At 55.0% G+C, this 19,443-nt stretch overlaps 1 protein-coding gene across 1 annotated transcript in view; it reads left to right on the top strand.

The window, feature by feature from the left end:
• The window catches only part of AFAP1L2 (actin filament associated protein 1 like 2), a 57,130-nt gene that overhangs the window by 31,767 nt on the left and 5,920 nt on the right, over positions 1–19,443 (top strand). Inside the window, 10 exon segments of the mRNA XM_038578857.1 lie at positions 757–847; positions 3,478–3,564; positions 6,224–6,429; positions 7,961–8,140; positions 10,565–10,654; positions 11,982–12,066; positions 13,106–13,210; positions 15,506–15,717; positions 17,821–17,966; positions 18,787–18,898. Of these exon segments, the coding sequence (XP_038434785.1) occupies positions 757–847; positions 3,478–3,564; positions 6,224–6,429; positions 7,961–8,140; positions 10,565–10,654; positions 11,982–12,066; positions 13,106–13,210; positions 15,506–15,717; positions 17,821–17,966; positions 18,787–18,898 (1,314 nt within the window).

Below are 19,443 nucleotides of genomic sequence, written 5' to 3'. Positions count from 1 at the left end.
TATATTGCTTTTTCTTCTCAAATTGTGTGCATTTATCCCTATACCATGGAAGCAGCTCAGGGCCATTGTTGAGACTCAGCTCAAAGATTGTGTCCACTAGGTGGTAACTGTTCCTCGCACCCCACACATTCCCACAGAGCTTCGACCTCATATATTAAAACACGACTCATGACGCAAGTCCTTGACTGGGAGCCTTGAACGTTCACTGCCTAGTTGACTCTTGCCCAGGATGGGCTCCTGAACATTGGGATGCATTCCCCACAGCGAGGGTGCAGGAGCCATCCAGCATTTGCTGGCTGAATGATTGAACTTAGTCTGGGAAAAGTTTAGGATTTAGAACCCTGGTCATCTCCCTCCATCAGCATTTGATTAGCCCTTGTCATCCTAGAAAGAACATGCTATGTAGAGGCCATGACAGCCTGACACCATCTGGACCTTTATGTGCATTCCCCATCATGTACACAATGCTGGTGTGTGTGTGTGTGTGTGTTTGGGGGAGGGTTTGAACCTCATTTTGCAGAGAACACTGAGGCTCAGCAAGGCTAAGCAACACACCCGCAGCCCTTCACTGGAAGCAAACCAATGGACGTGGTGGCTTATGGGAGCCATGGTAGTCCATGTTCTCCCTCCCAGCTGGCTTGAAGACCAGCTGGGCACTATTTTTCCCTCCAGACTCCCCTCCTTCCACCCAAAGGGTTAATTCCAAGTCGTTCCCAGTGTATCCTATCTGAAAATGTTTATTTGTTCATACCACAGATTCCAGAGCGGAAACAACTCTCCATCCCAAAGATCGAGTCTCCAGAGGGTTACTATGAAGAGGCTGAGCCGTATGACACATCCCTCAATGGTACATCCCGGGGCCAGGGTTGGGGCTCGGAGGGGGTCCAACCACTTCCTGCACAGATGCCAGTGCTGGAAGCAGACAGCGGCCTGGGCTGCTGTTTCCAGAGAGTGTGGCCCAAACTGAGAACTGACCACAGAGCATTGGGCTGCTGCTCTTGTGGGGAGCTGAGCTGTACAGCAGACCCAGGCTGCCTGTAAGGAGGGGCTTGGGATGGTCCCCAGTGAGCTGCGTTACTGAGTCTGATGCTTTCGGTGGCCCCACCTGGACGGTGCTGGATTCAGCACAGAAATGTGAGGGAGGCGAGGTGTGTTGGCTCAGGGGCACTCGTAAGCAATGGGAATGTGGTGAGGCCGAACCAGCACCCTTTCCAGGGTTCTTTCATTAGACTGATAGTTAACGTGCTCTCATTGTACGCCAGGCATGCTTCCAGGATTCAGGAACTCAGCAGAGCTCAGCAGAGTCCAGGGTTCCAGCCCTTAGGTTCTGTGAGGAAAGACAGATGACAGATAAACACAGGTTGTGTCGGGTGATGATACAGTGGTAGGATGGAAAACACAGGGCCTGGGTTGGGGCAGGAGGGGGTGTTATTTTAGATAGGGAGGGTCTCTCTGATAGCATGACCTTGAGCTGAGTCCTGAATGAAGTGTGAAGTGGGGAAGGCAGAGACCTACAGGAAGAACTTTCTAGACTGCACAGCCCATGCAGAGGCCCTGAAGCAGGAGGGCTCTCAGTATGCTTAAGAAATAGCAAGGAGCCCAGGCTGGAGCAAGGAAAGAGACAAGAGGTGGGGACACAGAAGTTAGCCACAGGCCGTGGTGAGGACTTTGGCTTCTTTCTGATAAGACCTCAGGCCTCAGTGACTGACATTAGGTATCAGTGAAAACATTAGGTATTCGGGGGCCTGTGCTATAGGGTGAGTCCTTGGCCAGTGGTTCTCAGCCAGAGGAGTCAGATCAGACATGCTGTGCTCTTGGTGTAGGGATTTGATAGCACAGAAAGGCCCCAAAAATTCTGGAAGAAAGACAGTGTTGTGGCCTACTCACGCATGAGGCTGGTCTCTGGTCCTCTCGCTCTGCCCTTCTTACCTCACTCAGCTTCCTTCCTTGGTAGGCGAAAGGTCTTTGAAAGCATAAAGCAATTTGCAAATATAAAAGGCAAGGGTCTACATGGGTAGGAATGAACTTGGCTGAAAAGGGGTGTTGTTGGCTCCGTAAAGAGCCGGACCAGAGGTCGGACAGGACCAGTCTCTCGGAGCCACCTCAGATTCTTCTCTTTCTTCACACTTCACCTACTGCCTCCGGTCCCAGGAACTGTGTGGGAGGTGAGGGGCCTGTTTGGATTGAGGTTATTTTATTCTAAGAGGCTGGCTTTGTGGGCAGACATCACTTAGCTTGAACCCACGGAGCGTGTGGGATGTTGCCGAGTCACCGGCGGGGCCGTGATTTCAGACCAAAGCGGAGGGTGCGGTGCTACTTGTCTGGATGCATCTGGAAGGTGGAAGCTGTGACTCACCAGGACGAGTACCTCCATGGGTCTTAAACCTAACTCTCTCGGGTGTGGCCCGTGCCAGCGGGGGCCTGCATCCCAGACGCTCCCGGGGGCCTGTTTGTGGGGCAGACACTTTATCTTATCATAAACAAGTGGGCCCAAGCTTCATGGTGTTTGTCATTTGGCTGCAAATTCATGTTGGTTTTAGCCAAGACCGGGGCGTCATTGTGAAGACAGCCTGAACGCAGCAAGGTGGGTAGGAAGCTGCCAGCTGCATTTCCTCTCCTGCTGGGACAACAACCGAGGATGACTTTTGGAGAGAATTGGTCCCATGCCACAAAGGGAGGGCTTCACCTGCATTTGTAACCTGGTCTGCCCTTACTTCCTGCTCGTTGTCCCCACACCTGTTTGAGCGGTGAAACCTGCAGGTCATGGCAGGAGGGATGACCTTTGGCCACCAGCCATTCATAGACTTCCTACAGAGACTGGTTGCTTGGGTTCTTGTTCTGCTCTATCAGCACTGTCCCCACACTGCTCTGAAGGGTCAGGCCTCTCTCTCCAAGAAAAAGTTTAGGAAGTGCCCTGATGGCCTGTGCAGGAGATACAAGGGTCAGTCCTACTTGCGCGAGATGTCAGCTACTTGGCCCATGATGTCTCATGCTGGGGTCATGGCAGCTACGGTAACAAATAATCCCCCTTTCTGCTTAAAGTGACACAATACAAATCTCTTTCTTATGAACAGCTCAGTGTGGGTATTTTAGGTCGGTAGGTAGTCTAGGCTCCCTCCTGGGTGGGCTTGAGCACCCTCTAAGACCACAGAATCCTCTGCAGGGAAAGAGAAGAGAATCCCTTAAAAGAGTTTCTTAAAAGCGCCAGCCAGAAGTGACTTTTACCCACATTCTATTGGTGACAAGTAGTTACCTGGTCATCTCTGGTTGGGAAGTGGCTGGGAGAAGGTGTCCTTGATTGGGCTGGGGCCTGTCCTGCTAAGTCCACTCCTCCAGTGGGAAAGTACTAGCTTACAGTGGATAAGCAGCCACGGGGCCACATCTGGGTCTCTCTGTGTCTCTGCACTGGGGTCTGTACCTCTCTTCATCTTGTGTCTCTCCATCTTGCCTTTCTCTGTGCTTCTGGATCTCATACAGGTCGTCATTCTGGCGGATTTTCCCCCACTGGAGTCCCCAGATGGGTGCAGGTGCCTGAAGGAGTCATTTACGCTACAATCACCTTGGGTACTGCTTGTCCCCAGAGCTGGAAAGCCAGTGATTCCATGCCTGCTGCCTGGCTTCCAGAGATGGGATGCATGCCCTGGGGGCGGCCTCTGCATGGGTCCTGCATGTGTACATCGTGTATCATACTTCTAGGAGAGACTTCTCTACCTGCCACAGCCCCCTGCCACTGGCATCTGAATGCACGAGTGAAGGACCAGAGCGCTGCATGGTTGTCTTGCCCCCTTCTCCCAAAGACCTCCGGCAGCACACAGTGGGGGGTGGTCCACCAGGGGTGCAGAAATGGGATGGAATTCCCTGAGCCTCCTGCCTTTTACTCCCATTCATCCTACGAGCCCCAGAAGCCACATATCTGCTTTAGGACTGTCCCACAGTCATGGCCATGCTGTGATCCCTCTTAGGAGATAAATAAAATGACAATACATTTGCTCCAAGATTCCCCTAAGCCACTTCAGGTAGTTTGAAATACTGTGATTTGCTGTCTTCTCAGCTTCCTCATACCTGCCTGACGGTGGATGGGCAGGTGTTGGAATTCTCCACCGAACGCTTGTGCCAACCCCGGAAGCACAAACAATGGGGAGATTTGGCCAGCTTCTTCCTGCTGAACTCTGTGGCCGCCCTCTATTAATTTCTGTTACTGAAGGAGGCATCCCAGTGACACTGTATCATTCTGAGTTCCCTTATTGTACAGAGTATACCACACTGACGATGAGGACTTTTTCTAAAATTGCCCTGATCCTACCACCTGATCAAGTCAGCTCTCTTGAGTTTTTCCTCTTGCCTCTTGGTACCGATCTATTCGCACATAGAATTTTAATTGTGCCTCCTCACTGACCATCATATTTCTTGAGCTGCGGACTGCTGTTCAGAGTTCCCATCCAATAGGGTTGCACGGCATGCTCTGCAGTGGGTGCATCACACTTTCCCCCCCACTCGCCTTCCACTGACTGTAAATGGCACTGGAATTAATAACTTGATGCACGTAACCTACCGCTTTCCTTCCTTACTTTTTTTTTTTTTTTAAACTAGTTTCCTAGGATCAACTCTCAGGACTGGGATCATTGGGTCAAAGGGTATGGGTATCTTTATGGCTCTTGAAACAACAGGCTGCCAGATTGTTTTCTGAGAGGCTTGTGTTTCATGTACGTTATTACCAGCAACGGGAAAGTTCGGGTCTCCCGTTGGCTATGCCGCTCTTTCCAGTCTTTGCTTATTTAATAGGTGTGAAGGTATGAGCTGTGCAACTTTTTTTGTTAAGCTGTGAAGGGGAGCAGTACCACACTGCTTTAAAAGAAAGTGGATATTAAAATATTGGAAGTGTTATTTTTAGAAATATGAAAACACATTTCCATTGGCCTCGTAGCGAGGGTAACTATGGCAGTGGCCTCATTCTGGTTTTCTATATTCTAAGTCAAATGTGGTTCTGTTTTCCTGGCGTGGAGGAACCTTGCTGGGCAGAGAGGAGAAGGGGCTTCTGCAGAAGGGACACTAAGGGCCCACGGGCTGACGTGTTTCCGGAGGAGACTGGAGGGGCGGATAGAGGAGTTGCATTCACCCTGACTCGAGGGGATGGACCATGTCTGTAGAGGTGACAGGGAAGTAGATGGTGGCCTGACTTTCTACCCAGTCATATCTAGGGATCAGGAGATAGTGAGTTCCCCGTCCTGGGGGGAATTCAAGCAGAGGCTGGAGCGGTGTCAGGATTCCCACAGACAGGATTCCAGTGTTGAGCCAGGGGTTGGACTAGGTTGGGATCCTGAGGTTCTCTTTTTTCCACGTCCTTCTTTTTGGGGTTTTACTGATTTACTTTTTCCTTCCCCTAGTTTCTGTTGGCCTTAAACAGCACAACGAGGCCCGGAGAACAGAATGACTCTCGCAGGGTACATTGTGGGGGGGGGGGGGGGGGCAGGAGAAACTGAGGCACAGGGAGCGTGCACAGGATTGAACATGGTTTGTGCTTGGTGAGCTTTGGGATTCTCTCGAGCAGAACAAGCGTGAGGCTGACCAGAGGTGGAAACCAGCAGAGGCGGCTGTGTGTGTGGGGAGGCTGGCCGTGGGGAGGGAGAGCCAGCAGAGCCCGGGGAGGCTGGCAGTGGGTTGGCCCAAGGGCCGGGCCCAGGGGGGACAGCTGCCTTCCCCACAGAGCCATTTCCTGCTGTGGTTTGTCTCCCCTTAAGAGGCTGCAGCCTTTCCTCCCAGGACAAGCAGGGACAGAGGTGGCCCAGCCCTCAGAGGCTTACCTGGTGCCCAGCGGGGGCTCCCAGAGACCCTTCCCCTGGGCCCCCCTACAGTGCCCGGGTGCCAGGCTCCCCCCTCTGCCCCACTGCTAAAGCCCCAGGTGAGGATCCAGAGGCCCGCAGGGGGGCCTGGCCTTGTCAAGTGTGGACCCTCGCCTGCGGGCAGCGTCTTGTCCACTTGACATCTGTGGAGTCTGGGATGACAGATTGGAGGAGGAAAAGGCAGAGACTCCTGGTTTGGGTTGTTTGTGTCTGTGGCCAGAAGCGCCTCCAAGAAGCGTCACCGAGGGGGCTGTGGTTGGCGGCTGTCAGGCTGGCTCAGGGACACGGGGGCCGGGCGGTCGCGGCCTGGGGGCCCCCGCCCTCCCTCCTGGACGAGGGTTCCCCTGCCCCGGGGGCCGTGACCGCGTGGGTCTTCCTTGCAGAGGACGGAGAGGCGGTGAGCAGCTCCTACGAGTCCTACGATGAAGAGGAGAACAGCAAGGGCAAGTCGGCGCCCCACCAGTGGCCCTCGCCCGAGGCCAGCATCGAGCTGATGCGCGACGCCCGCATCTGTGCCTTCCTGTGGCGCAAGAAGTGGCTGGGGCAGTGGGCCAAGCAGCTCTGCGTCATCAAGGACACCAGGCTCCTGGTCGGTTGGGCTCGTGCTGTGGTGCTGTCCTCTGTGTCTGGGGGGGGTCAGGGGAGGCGGCCCCTCATGCCAGGCGGACGGAGCCCTTCCTACGTGGAGGTTTTCTCCTGTCCCTGATCTGAAATCGTAGGCAGAGCCGTGTGCGTGGATGAGTGTGGTGCCTCTTAACTAAGAAAGTCTAATGGGGGCAGCCCGGGGGGTCTCAGCGGTTTAGCAGCGCCTTCGGCCCAGGGTGTGATCCTGGAGACCCGGGATCGAGTCCCGCATCAGGCTCCCTGCGTGGAGCCTGCTTCTCCCTCTGCCTGTGTCTCTGCCCCTCTCTCTCTCTGTCTCTGTCTCTAATGAATAAATAAACAAAAATCTTAAAAAAAAAAAAAGTCTAGTGGTTTTCACAGGTCCCTCCAAGGGGGCTGTGGTGACCACCCCCTGCCCCCAGGCCCATCCCATAGACGTGTTTTCCCAGGGATCTTGTCCCCTGGTCTGAGGGCTCATTCTTCCTCACATCTGGACCCCTGGCCGTTTGGGGTGGAGCCCCGTGCCCGGTCAGGACCCCCTAGTCCCCCTGGTTGTGGCCGCCACACTCACCTGTGCAGAGGCAGAAAGGGAGGCATTGTCACAGAAGTCACGGTATTTTGAATTACCGATTATAAGAAAAAATCCATAAGGGAACCAGAAGCTATTACTCTGACCACAGCCCTGTTTCCTGTTATTCTAAATTACAATTCACAGTTTTTTATGTCCTCATTGGAAGTTCCTTGGAATCATTATAAGCACGCTTTCCTCCCGGGTCACGACATGCCCTGCCCTGTGCAGATGCTCCTTCTGGTAACGCTGTCCCCAGCCCTGCGAGGACCCTTCTATACCCATCACAAACAGGGGCAGAGTATTTTGTCTGGGAGGGGAAGCAAGTCCCTTTCTTTCTTTTTCTTTTCCTTCCTTCCTTCCTTCCTTCCTTCCTTCCTTCCTTCCTTCCTTCCTTCCTTCCTTCCTTTCTTTTCTTTCTTTCTTTCTTTTCTTTTCTTTCTTTTCTTTTCCTTTTCTTTCTTTTCTTTTCTTTCTTTTCTTTCTTCTTTTCTTTCGCTACAAATCATCTTCTTAACTAAGCAGATAATGAGCTTGGTCTTCATTCCCTAAGCGCCCCTCCCTGAGATTGGTGAGCAAGAAATAGAGACAGGCGGGGAAGTGGGAAGAGTGAGTCCAACCTGAAGGTGTGAGAGTTGGCTGCAGAGGACTATTTTCAGGAGCTAGCTGAGGCCTGCGGGGCCCTTGGAGCAGCCTGGATGAGCAGGGTGCAGGGCATCCCCGGGGAGGCCGGCAAGAAGGGGGTGTGAGAGAGAGGAGACAGTCTCCCTGGTCGCTCTGATGCCAAGAGCAAGAGCTACTGATACCTGAGGCCTCATTCTGCACCTTTGGTTTTGCTGGGGAGAGCTGAGCTCTCAGGGGTCCTGCCGTGCCCGTGGCCCATCTCTGCAGCACCCGGCCAGGCCTGGCACCCCTGGCAAAGTGGCACAGTGTCTCTCTTCCCTTCTAGTGCTACAAATCCTCCAAGGACCACAGCCCTCAGCTGGATGTGAACTTGCTGGGCAGCAGCGTCGTCCACAAGGAAAAGCAAGTGCGGAAGAAGGAGCACAAGCTGAAGATCACACCAATGAACGCCGACGTGATCGTGCTGGGCCTGCAGAGCAGGGACCAAGCGGAGCAGTGGCTCAGGGTGAGGGTGGCACTGGGCTGCTGGGGACACAGGCCTGGCCCCCTACAGGGCTCCTTGGCTTTTTCTAAAAGGGATGACTGCTGTCAAGGGTAGAGGATCTACAGTCCTTCAAATTCCCAGGGTTTCTGTGTTCTGAGTGGTAGCCGTCAGTCCTAAGGAAAGGATCTCTCCGCTACTGTTCCTGGACTTGGGCTCTAGTAGAGACTCATTAGCCCTCTGGTTTCTGGAGAGGCATCACCGGCCTCCTTAGTAAAGAAGAATGGATGGCGGGGTCACCCGTAAGGCACTTATCATGGGCCGTGTGCTTTTATCAAACTTAACCTACCTAATCACGCCGAGGGTAGCTGCACAAGGTTCATACCACCATTTTACAGGGGTGGTGATTAAGGCTCTGAGGGAGGAGGTGACCAGTCAAGGGCACCTGGCAAGCAGTAGGTGTGACTGTCTGACCGCAGTCCTGTGTGTCCTGCCATCACAGATGCATGTGGTCAGGTCTGCCTGCAGGTACATGGGGGTAGCCCCCAGTGATGACGAAGCCTGGTTTGGCCCATGTTAAAGATGAGCTTGACAATGCCAGAAGGTAGAAGGTTTGTACCAAGAAGGTGCCCTTGGTTTGGGGGCAGGACCCTGGTCAGCCAGAGAGGTCCCTTCCTTCCTTGGTTCCTGCTGCCCCCTCCTCCATCATGGCCACGCCAATGCATTTCTCGTAGAAGTGCTGTGTCTGCCCTCTAGCCCTATCCACCTATGTACATACACACAAGTACTTGTGTGCACCCACACTTGCAGATGTACACATAAACACTTGCATGCACGTGTACACACATGCACAAGTAGTTGCATACACACAAAGACTTGTAGACGCGCGCACACACACACACACACACACACACACACACGGTGCTCCTGCTCTCAGTGCTGTTCTGCTGCTCCGACCCACCTGTCCTTCCTCTGACTCCCAGCCTCTCTCTCCCACTCACATGCCCTCATCCTGAAACCCCTGCTTGTGGTTTCAAAGACGAGAACCCTTTCAGAAGGAATAGCCTCTCTGTCGGCCTTCACAGAGGCCCCCTTCCTCCCTGGTCAGATGAGCATGGAGCTGGACCTGGCTGCGAGGGCCTGACTCTGAGCAGCTGCACACACTTGCAGTTTGGTAGGACCCGTTAGCCTGTGTGATGGGCTCTCGGCCATCTATGTGTATCTGTTTTGTCAAGCCTACCTACCTTCCCTGGCCTCCATGTCCCAACTCTCAGTGATCACCCCTGAGCTCACAGGTGGGGCAGGTATATGGCAGTGGGTGGGAAATGCTAAGGATGGGGCAAGAGCCCCAGGAAAGGCAGGACTCTCCCAGAGAAGCGCTCAGGCCTGGATGTCCGGCTTTGCATGCTTCCCCTGCGTAGAGTGTCCGCACACTCAGGCCCCAGCTGATAAGGATCACACGGGTCCTCACGGTGCCCCAGACTCTAGGTGTGGCTCATCCGACAGATGCGGTGACCGAAGCTTAGACCCCAGGTCATGCCACTAGTGATGGACTGCAGTGCCTCTCTCCTTCGCACAGCACCATGGGGCATGTTTGGTCCCCCACGTGGACCAGGGCCTGAACTGGAGTCAGTCTAAGAAGTGAGAAATGCTTTATGCTTCCCCAACCCCATAGCCTTCTTCCTTTTATTCTTTGGCTTCTCTAATTTTAAACTTGTTTCCATAAACTGCTCTAAGCAGAGACTGAAGAAGGAAGGTCTTTGAAAGTACTCTTGCTGCGTCCACAGGGCTTGGGATGGGCAGCGTGGGGATGTGTGTGTGGCTGCCTCGGGCTGTTACCCTCTGGGAACCTCCCAGGGGGCTCCCAGTGCAGAGCCCCAGTGCTGCTTGTGTGGCCAGAGCTACCTCTGACATGTGCACCCCTAGCCCTGGCCCCTGGGTGCCAGGGAAAAGGCTCCTTCTGGAGGAGGGTGGAGTGGACTGTGACAGACCAGGTCTAGAGAGCCAGTGCTGGACTCAGGCAGTTGGCAGGCCTGCTTCCCGAGCCGACGGAGGCCCTCCACAGCAAGCTCCATGGCCCCCCAAAAGCTGAGGGGACCATGGCAAACGCAGTTCTTTCTCATACCCACAACCGAGCAGCCACCCCTGCCCAGGATGAGGCCGAGGAGGAGGCTCGCAGAGTTGAGGGCTGGCAGCTTTGGCCATCTTCAGGCTTTGCTGTAAAGCACCCACCCCTGCCCCGCCGGCCACCAGAACATGTGGGGGTCTGCCGGGGAGTGGGCTGAGGAACAGGCCTGCAGGTGGGAGGGATAGTCGCCGTGCCTTGGAAAGCGTGCATCCCCTGTCTCACCTCCACCCACTTCCCCTGACCTCGAGGGGCCCTAGCTTGGGTCTGGCTGTGAGTCTGAGCCAGAAGGGCCTCCGGTGATGGCTTTTCTTGTCCTTCAGGTCATCCAGGAGGTGAGCGGCCTGCCTTCAGAAGGAGCGTCCGAGGGAAACCAGTACGCCCCAGATGCCCAGCGCCTGAACTGTCAGAAAGTAAGCCTCTGTGCTGCCTGGGAGAGAGTTCAATTCTCTCTCTTCTCTGTCAAAATTAAAAGTATAAAACTGAGATCTTTGCTTTTGCCCGTCAGCCCAGTGAGTAAGACATGCACGGTGCCAGTAGCTTCAGGTTGGCAGGAAAACCGATGAAGTTGATCCTTTCTTGCTTGGGTGCAGGAAGCTTTATTAGAACAAAGGTCAGCGTGCCCTCCATTCCTAGGCAGGGAAATTCATGGCATGTGGCCCTTCTTTCGCATTTGCTCCTGGTAGAGCTTTGGGGCTGGGTGAACTGTCCCCTTACTGTCCCTTTGTCAATTCCAAAGGGCTCTGTTGCTCATTTGCATGGAGCCATGGGGCCCCTGCTTTGAAGGGCCAAGGTTGAGAAAGTTGGGCCAGGTGCTCTTGGAGGGGAGGGCTGACACCTGTGGCTTCTCAGTCCATGTCACCAAGTATCAGCAGGGAGGTGCCCTGAAGTCTGGGAGCACACAGAACAGCAGCACCGTGTCTCCCTGGGCTCCCCAGCCCTGGCAAGGAAGAGGGCAGAGGGGACATACATAGATGTCTCAAGTAGGGAGGAGGAAGGCACAGACCATCCCTCTCGGAGTTCCCTGGCCAGGTGTAGCAGTCCTCGAGTCCCTGCCTACGGCCTGCCTGTTGGTTGGGAGTCCCTCAGCCTGTTTCCCAAAGGTCTGGAGGATGTTGTTCTCTGAGAGCAGCTTGTCTGGAATATTCTGAGCGCTTCACATTCTAACAGCAGCTCCTAGAAATTCCCAAGTCCCCTAACAGCCCTGGGGATGTAGATGGGGGTATTACCTCTCTTTAAACACATGCACAGCAGGGCCAAGAAAGACTTTTAAGTCGAGCACCTGGTCTGGATGGAGAATGCTCCAGCCAGGGTTCAGATCATGGTCTGATGCTGTGTAGACAGGCTGGCCCTTCTCTGAAACCTGCTATGTTAGTAGTACAGTCAGTTCTGCAAAGCCATCCTCACGCTCCCGGACGGGTGGTTCCCAGCCCGACAGTTTCAGCTGGGATGTCAGCTCTAATGCCACCGCTGGGGTTGGCAGCTTGCCTTAGGTTGGGCAGGCATGTTGGGAACTTGTGAACTTGGATGAGTGGTGGCCTGAAGAAGAGGGATGGGGATGGGGCAAGGAAAGGTCTCCCAGAGAGCCCGAGGGAAGGCTGGCCAATGTGCCGCCAGTGACCTGGACCCCGCGGGGCCTCTAGCCTACACCCAAAAGCTATCTATTAGTTTCTCTTACATTGTGATCCCCCAGGTAACCATTCCCAGACAAGATCACCCACTTGTCTCTCTTTTCCACAGCTAGATATAATGGAGAAGTACCTGTCAGCCTCGGAATATGGAAGCTCCATAGATGGCCACCCTGAGGTTCCAGAGGCCAAAGATGGTACCGATGCTTGTGGCTGTCAGCCTGGGCTCGGGAGGGGGAGGGTGTCCCAGGCTGCGAGACATGGCTGTCTGGCTCATGCCTCATGGGTTTTAACAGCTGCTTGCAACATGCCTCCAACTTCTAAACTGCTTGGAAATAACACAGCTGATAAGCCCAGGAAGAAGGGAGGGATGAGCAAATTGAAGTCAAGTTTTATGAATTGCTAGGAGTAGAATATTCTTGCATCTCTCCTTGTTTGCTGCTAACCCTTGACCCCAGCTCTTTTTTTTTTTTTTTGACCCCAGCTCTTTGGGCCAATGCAGTCTGTGAAGATTCTCAAGTGCTGACATAGTCTATGAGGGGAGTTGGTGTGGGGCGCCTGGGTGGCTCAGTGGGTTGATTGTGTGACTCTTGATTTGGGCTCAGGTCATGATCTCAGGGTCGTGGGATCGAGCTCCGCTTCCGGCTCCGTGCCCAGTGGGGTGTCTGTTTGACATTCTCCCTCTCCCTCTGCCCTTCCTGCCTGTGCTTGCACTCCCTCTGTCTCTGTCCCTCTCTCTCAAATACATAACTCTTTTTTTTTTTAAGATTTTATTTATTTATTCATGAGAGACACACAGAGAGAGAGAGAGAGGCAGAGACGCAGGCAGAGGGAGAAGTAAGCTCCATGCAGGGAGCCTGATACGGGACTCGATCCCGGGACTCCAGGATCACACCCTGGGCCGATGGCGGGCGCCAAACCACTGAGCCACCCAGGGATCCCCACATAACTCTTTTTTAAAAATAGAAATTATTTTTAAAAAAACAAATGAGTTGATGTGCCCCCTTCTTGAGTGTTTGATTCCAGGGATACCTGACTCTGGACTGTGGATCCCGGTTTGGGCAGCAGAGTGTGGGTACATGTATGCGTGTGTGCATGTGTGTGTGTGAGTGTGCATGTGCACACACACACGGGGAGGTGCAGAGGCAATGGGAATGGGTCTGCTGTTTCCATCTTTCGCTGCGGCCTGTCAGTGGGCTGTTGCAATGCTGACGGCTTTTTCTCTCATGTTGACAGTCAAGAAGAAATCTTCTCCTGGCCTCAAACTGAGCAACCTAATGAATCTGGGCAGGAAGAAATCTACCTCGCTGGAGCCTCCGGACAGGTCCCTCGAGACATCCAGTAAGCACCGTAGCCACCTGCAGGCCCTGCGGGCTCACCCACCGGGCCGGAGCCCGTCTCCAGGAAGGCGGCTGGGACCGCGCAGGCAGGGACTTGGGTCTCGCCCTGACCATCTCTTGGGAGGGCAGAGCCGCGGCTCTAGGTTTCTTGACCTTCGCTGCAGGTGGTTCAGCTGCCTGCTGTGGTGCTTGAGCCTTTGCGCGAGGGTCCTCCCAGTGGTCTTTAAAAAGTTCTGCTCTTTTGATGAGCATTGAAGGAGCGCGGCGAGCGGTGCTAGGGGAGGGGACCCTGCAGAGGGAGAACAGGTCCTGAGAGCTCACACCCGAGAGCCGTGCTGGCTTCATACCCCTAAACCACACGCCGTGTCATCGTAGCAGCGGTAAGGGGTTCTTTCCAGGGACAGAAAGAACATTCCCATCCAAGGTTGGACCCTCTGAGTCCTGAAGATCGGGCTGGAGCTGAATAGGCTGAGGTGGCATCTCTGGGCAGCAGCAAGGGCTCAGAGATAGGGACAGTGAGGTCCCTTAGGGCGACGGAAGCCCGTGCTGCTGGTACGGAGGGGGTGTGTGGGTGCTGCTAGGCTCACAGAGGTCAGCTCTACTCCCCTCATTCTGCCTTGAGGAAACTGAGGCCTTTCCCAGGAAATATGCTGGGGGAGCCTCTGTCCTGGCTCTAACCGGGGACTCACTGCTCTGGCTCTTCCCAGGGCCTGAAGGCTGTTCCTCGTGGATCCCTTGTGCCAGCCCTGGGCTCCTTTCCCGAGTCCCAGTCCAGGTCTGGCTTGTGAGGCTGGCAGAGTGGGTGGAACCGGAAGTCATCGGATGGGAGCCTCACGCTGGGAGCCTCTTAATTCTCTGGGCGGGACACCGGGCAGTGCCCCAGCATTGCCAGCCCCTGCAGCCTCGGGGGGGCACCGTGTTTGGCACAGAAACCTGGTCTCAGTGAGTCCCACTGGGAGAGAGGTGGCTGGCTTATTGTTGGAAGTCTCTTCAGCAGTGAAGCATGCTCCTGTCCCCAGTGGCTAGGGAAAGGGTGACAGAGAACAGACTTGGCATCTGAGCTCCCTGCTTTCTTGACTCAGAGTTCTCTTTGGTCCAGAGAACTGAGATGGGCAGTGGGGCACTTGCCTGGATGAGCCAGGTTTCCTAGGTCTGGGGCGTGAATTCTTCTACTTTGCTACTGTTCGTGTGGCTCTGAGAAACTCACGATCTCCACTCTTGGCCCAGCACTGGGTGGGCGGGAGGGTGGCCTTGTCCATCCCAGTTAAGGCTCAGAGCAGCTGCAATCCTCTAGAATGGAGAAGGCGTCCACTTTGTAGGCCAGTCCCTCTGGGAAGGTGGGCAGCATGGAGAGGTGTGAATGCTCAGCACACGGGGGTGCAGGGACTGGATTTTATGCATCTTTGTAGCCCTGGGGACAAGGCTGTGCTTGGCACATGGTGTCAGCTCCGTAAATGTTCCTCTGAGTGGGGGGCAAAGGGAAAGGCTTGTCCTCCTCTTAGGAAGCCGAACCCAACACGTGCAACCACCTGAGAACAATAAAGGATGGCATGATGGACGCAGCCCAGTGCTGGCAGCCGCTGCATGCCGACAGAGAGGGCGGCTCCTGGCCGAGAGGCCACGGGCACACACCCTGGGCGCTGGAGGTGAAGGGGGCAAGTTCCTGCCCTTGAGAAGCTCCGTGTCCGCTGGGGGAGGCTGTACGCAAGCAGGTCTCACTGTTCTGGGATCCACAGGTTCGGAAGGAAGACAGAGCAGGGAGTGCAGGACCCAGGGAGGGTCAAGCGAGGCTGGCTGCGTTTGGGAGGAGGAGAGGGAGCCGGCCAAGGGGGGCAGCCCTTTGCGGGCTGAGGCTGAGTGACCCGGAGGCTAAGGCTGTGGAGGCCAGAGGACTGACTGCACCTGCCGCCAGGTGCCCCTGGCTGGGGACCTTCCTGCACGTGGCCTAAGTGACCGGAGTCTGGGGAGGAGGGCCGCTGCCGGTGGGGGCATGACAGGGGTGGGGTGAGGGGAGCCTTGTCCTGTACCAGACCCAGCCAGCCTGCTCTAGACAACGACACGGCTCCTTCCCCGGGGACAGACGCGGTCCGAGACGCAGGGGAGCCGTGCAGCCCACGTTGCCGGGGTCCGGCCGCATGCAGGGGCGGGGAGGGGGGGACGTGCTGAGATCCAGCCCCTTCGGGGTGAGAAAGCTCCTCGGGCAGAGCGGTGATGGGTCTCGGACCTGCGATTCTGGGGGAGACGCTGGGAGGCGCGGGGGTGGCGCAGCCCTGGACACCCTCGTCCCCTCCCGCAGGTTACCTGAACGTGCTGGTGAACAGCCAGTGGAAGTCACGCTGGTGCTCCGTCAGGGACAGCCACCTGCACTTCTTCCAGGACCGGAACCGGAGCAAGGTGGCCCAGCAGCCCGTCAGCCTGCTGGGCTGTGAGGTGGTCCCGGACCCGAGCCCCGACCACCTGTACTCCTTCCGCATCCTCCACCACGGGGAGGAGCTGGCCAAGCTGGAGGTACTGCAGCCTGCGGGGGGCGGGCCGTGCTGCTCGGACTGTCACCCCACAATCACTGTCATCCCACAATCGACAATCCACAGGCAGCGCAGTCTTGCCTTTTTTTCTTCTCCCTTGCATTTTACTTCTTCGCATTTAAAAAAAAAATTTTCCATTCCCTTTCTGACCTCAGAGTGCTTGTGTTATAGGAAAGGGACAATGAGCTGCTTCCTGCGCTGAGGGCAGCGCTAGTATTTATAACTCCCTGAGCGGCTTGCAGAACCTCCTGGGGATTCACAGTGGGTTTGATTTGGTTTGTGTATCACCAGCTGCGGCGCCGTACATAGAGTCGAGGACGATTGTTAGGGCTTATCTGGGGTAAGAATGAGGTTTGTGATACAATTACGTTTCTCCCACTCCCCGCCCTCTGTTTGATGTGATGTTACATTTGCAAAAATAAGAGGTGACCTAATGCCTCGCGCTGGGCAGGCGAGGCCAGAGCCAGAGCCCTTCGCACGCAGGGAAGCACCCTCTGGCTCAGCCCGTGCACCGGGTCCTTCCCCCGAGGGTCTTCATCCAAACTGTGCTCCAACACTGCCCTCTGGTGGCTAAAAGCTCCACGTCCCAGTGACCTCCCCGAGGGGAGCCGGGCACAAGCTTGTGTCCATCCATCCAGCTCTCCTGGTGACATTACAGACCCCGAACAGTAGTAATGTGGTGAGCAAGACAGATACGCTCCCGGTCATGGACCTTGGATTCTAGCGTGAGGGTGAGACGTTACTCAGCGAATTAGCCAGTGGATGACTTTGTGCAAAGTCCTGCGGGCTGGGGGCCGGGGCTGAGGGTGGGGTGTGGGCATGATGAGGTTGGGAGGGAAGGAAGGTTGATCCTCAGAGCAATGGGGCCCGGGGACGACCCTGGAGGGTTGCAGGGGACGGTGGCATGCTCAGATTGGGATTTCAAGATGCTTCCTCTGGCAGCTGGGGCAGGGGAACGGATGGAAGGGGCACAAGAAGGGACAAGATGAGACCAGTAAGGAAGCTGTCACAGTTGCCCAGGGCAGAGAGGGTGGTGGCTGGAGCTAAGGGTGCCCACGCAAAGCTGGATGGAAACCCCTGCTGGAAAAGGACTGGGAAATGAAAAGCAGCTCGATGTCCAGCTCTGCTCACAGCTGCCTCTCTGATGAAGAAAATGCGGTAATAAGTAGAGCTGTGTTGTGTCATGCCAACAAGGCAGCTGTTTTCTCTTACGAAAGTGAACCTGTAGTATTTACAGAATTCCCTTTAAAAAAAAAAAAAAAAAAAAGGTAAGCGGGCAGCCCAGGTGGCTCAGCGGTTTAGCACCACCTTCAGCCCAGGGCGTGATCCTGGAGACCTGGGATCGAGTCCCACACCAGGCTCCCCGCATGGAGCCTGCTTCTCCCCCTGCCTATGTCTCTGCCTCTCTCTCTCTCTCTTTCTCTCTGAATAAATAAAATCTAAATAAATGAATGAATGAATGGTAAGAAGCGATGCTGGCATTTTAATAGATACCCAGTGTTTGTAAAAAAACAAAACAAAACAAAAAAACAGGCTCCAGCCTCACTGGGGTTTACTTCATTATTTATCAGAGCAAGTGGGCTTGATGTCAGGTGTATTTAAGATAACCTTTATTGTAAGACTGACTTTATTGAAATTGTCAACAAAATAAATTTGAATTTTGTTACTTCTTAGGGATCCGATCTTGTATATACGGATTAGGGTGACAAACTGCCATGTGACAGTTTATAACATAGAGGTGTCAACCTAGAACGCATGCTCTCCTGGCTCTTCAGCTTCCTAGAAATACATGTGTATGAATCATATTTGATACCTGGGACAAACGTCCACAGCATCACCGAGGTGGCATCCAGGTGGCAGGAAATGTTATTTAGAGACACAGGGTTGAGACAGGCTGGTGAAAATGAGAGTGCATGGCCCCCGCCTGTCTCAGAGGCCTTGCCCGTGTGGGCATCCTGGCGAGGGTGCTACTGGCACCCTCCCTACTGGCACCCACCCAGTAGCTACTCCCTACTGGTTGGGAGGGCTGGGCAGCAGCCGGCACATCCATCCAGCTCTGCTCATGTCCCTCTCCGCCTCCTCGCAGGCCAAGTCTTCTGAGGAGATGGGCCACTGGCTGGGCCTCCTGCTCTCCGAGTCAGGTTCCAAGACAGACCCAGAAGAATTCACCTACGACTACGTGGATGCAGACAGGGTGTCCTGTATCGTGAGTGCGGCCAAAACCTCTCTGCTGTGAGTGTTACGGGGCCTTCCTGCATCAGACGCTCCCGTTCCCAGCCACGCTTCAAAACGTGGGCCCGGGCTGGCCTCCCGTGGCCTGTTCCATCACGCAGGGCAGCAGCTGAGAAGCCAGGGTCCGCCCAGTCCTACCCGGCAGCAGGAAGCCCGGGGCCCAGGAGCAGCTAGCAGCTAGGAGCTGAGCCAGGCCTTGGGCAGGGGGCGGCCACACCCTCGGCCTGGGTGGACACTCTCCAACTCCTTAGGGCAGGGTTGGTGCCTTTCCTGACCATCCACTTTCCTTACTGCTGATGGAGAGCTGGTACTTCTGCTTTCCAGGCAAGCAGAGCGGGCCTGGGGAGAAGCGCTCCTGGGTCAGGGTGGTGGAGGTAGCTCTGACGGAAGCTGGCCAAGCCACTGCAGTGGGATCCACTTTCCCTTTTCTGTACAAAAAGCGGGGAGTGCCTGGTCTGGGCCACCCCAGTGCATCGTGATGATGAAATGAGAAAGGATTTTGTGGTTGGAAGGAGGTCCTATAAGGGAGGAATCTGGGCAAGAAGGCAGTAGGATCTGGAGGAGGGGTAGGGGGCAAAGGAAGTTTGTTTTCCTGGAAGAGAAGTTCAGAACTAGGAGTTCCAGTAAGAAGGCCCTGGGAAGAGAGGGAGGAGATAGCCCTAAATAGACGAGTTGAAAATGAGGTCGATGCCAGTCCCTGGGTCCCCTGCAGGCCCTCTGGCTCCTACTATACCTCTCGTTGTCATGAATCCTCTGCCACTGGTGGCTTTGACCGCCCTGTCCTCATCCTCCTCTTGCCATGTCTTGCTGGGTCTTCCAGACTGATGCAGAGAAAGTTCTCAGAGCCGAACACTTATATCGACGGCCTGCCCAGACCAGACCGCCAGGAGATGCTGTACGATGACGTGGAGACGTCGGAGCTGACGGCTGTGGTAAGGACCCAGGCTGGGCAGTGACCTGGGCTGTCCCCATCCTCCTCCCATCAAGCTTCGATGCCAGAGATCAGCAGGTTGTCCCTAAGATGGGCGGATCCTAAGTCACCTAGTGCAACAAGGCCATGTTCTGTGCAGTGCTCCTGGCTTGGGGACTTCTCTAGCTAAAATAGCTGGTTAACCATCCTAGTTGGTGTGAGGTGTGGTGTCAGGATCGGGAACAGAGACACCATTAACCTTTGAGGCCCAAACAGATAATAAACAATCTTAGCGAAAGCAGCTTCCATTTACTAGGCACTGAACTCTGCTGCGCCGAGGGCTTCTGTGGATTATCTGAATTATTCCAAACCGCCTGGGGCACCTGGGTGGCTCCGTGGTTGAGCATCTGCCTTCAGCTCAGGTCATCATCCTGAGGTCTTGGGATCGAGTCCCACATCGGTCTCCCTGCAGGGAGCCTGCTTCTCCCTCTGCCTGTGTCTCTGCCTCTTTCTGTATCTTATGAATAAATAAAATCTTACAAAAAATAATCCTAACCACCTGATAAG

The sequence above is a fragment of the Canis lupus genome, chromosome 28 (genome assembly GCF_011100685.1).
Source record: "Canis lupus familiaris isolate Mischka breed German Shepherd chromosome 28, alternate assembly UU_Cfam_GSD_1.0, whole genome shotgun sequence".
Classification (NCBI taxonomy): Eukaryota; Metazoa; Chordata; class Mammalia; order Carnivora; family Canidae; genus Canis; species Canis lupus.
The sequence above is the reverse complement of the archived record's forward strand: the minus strand, read 5'-3'. Positions and strand labels throughout refer to the sequence as shown.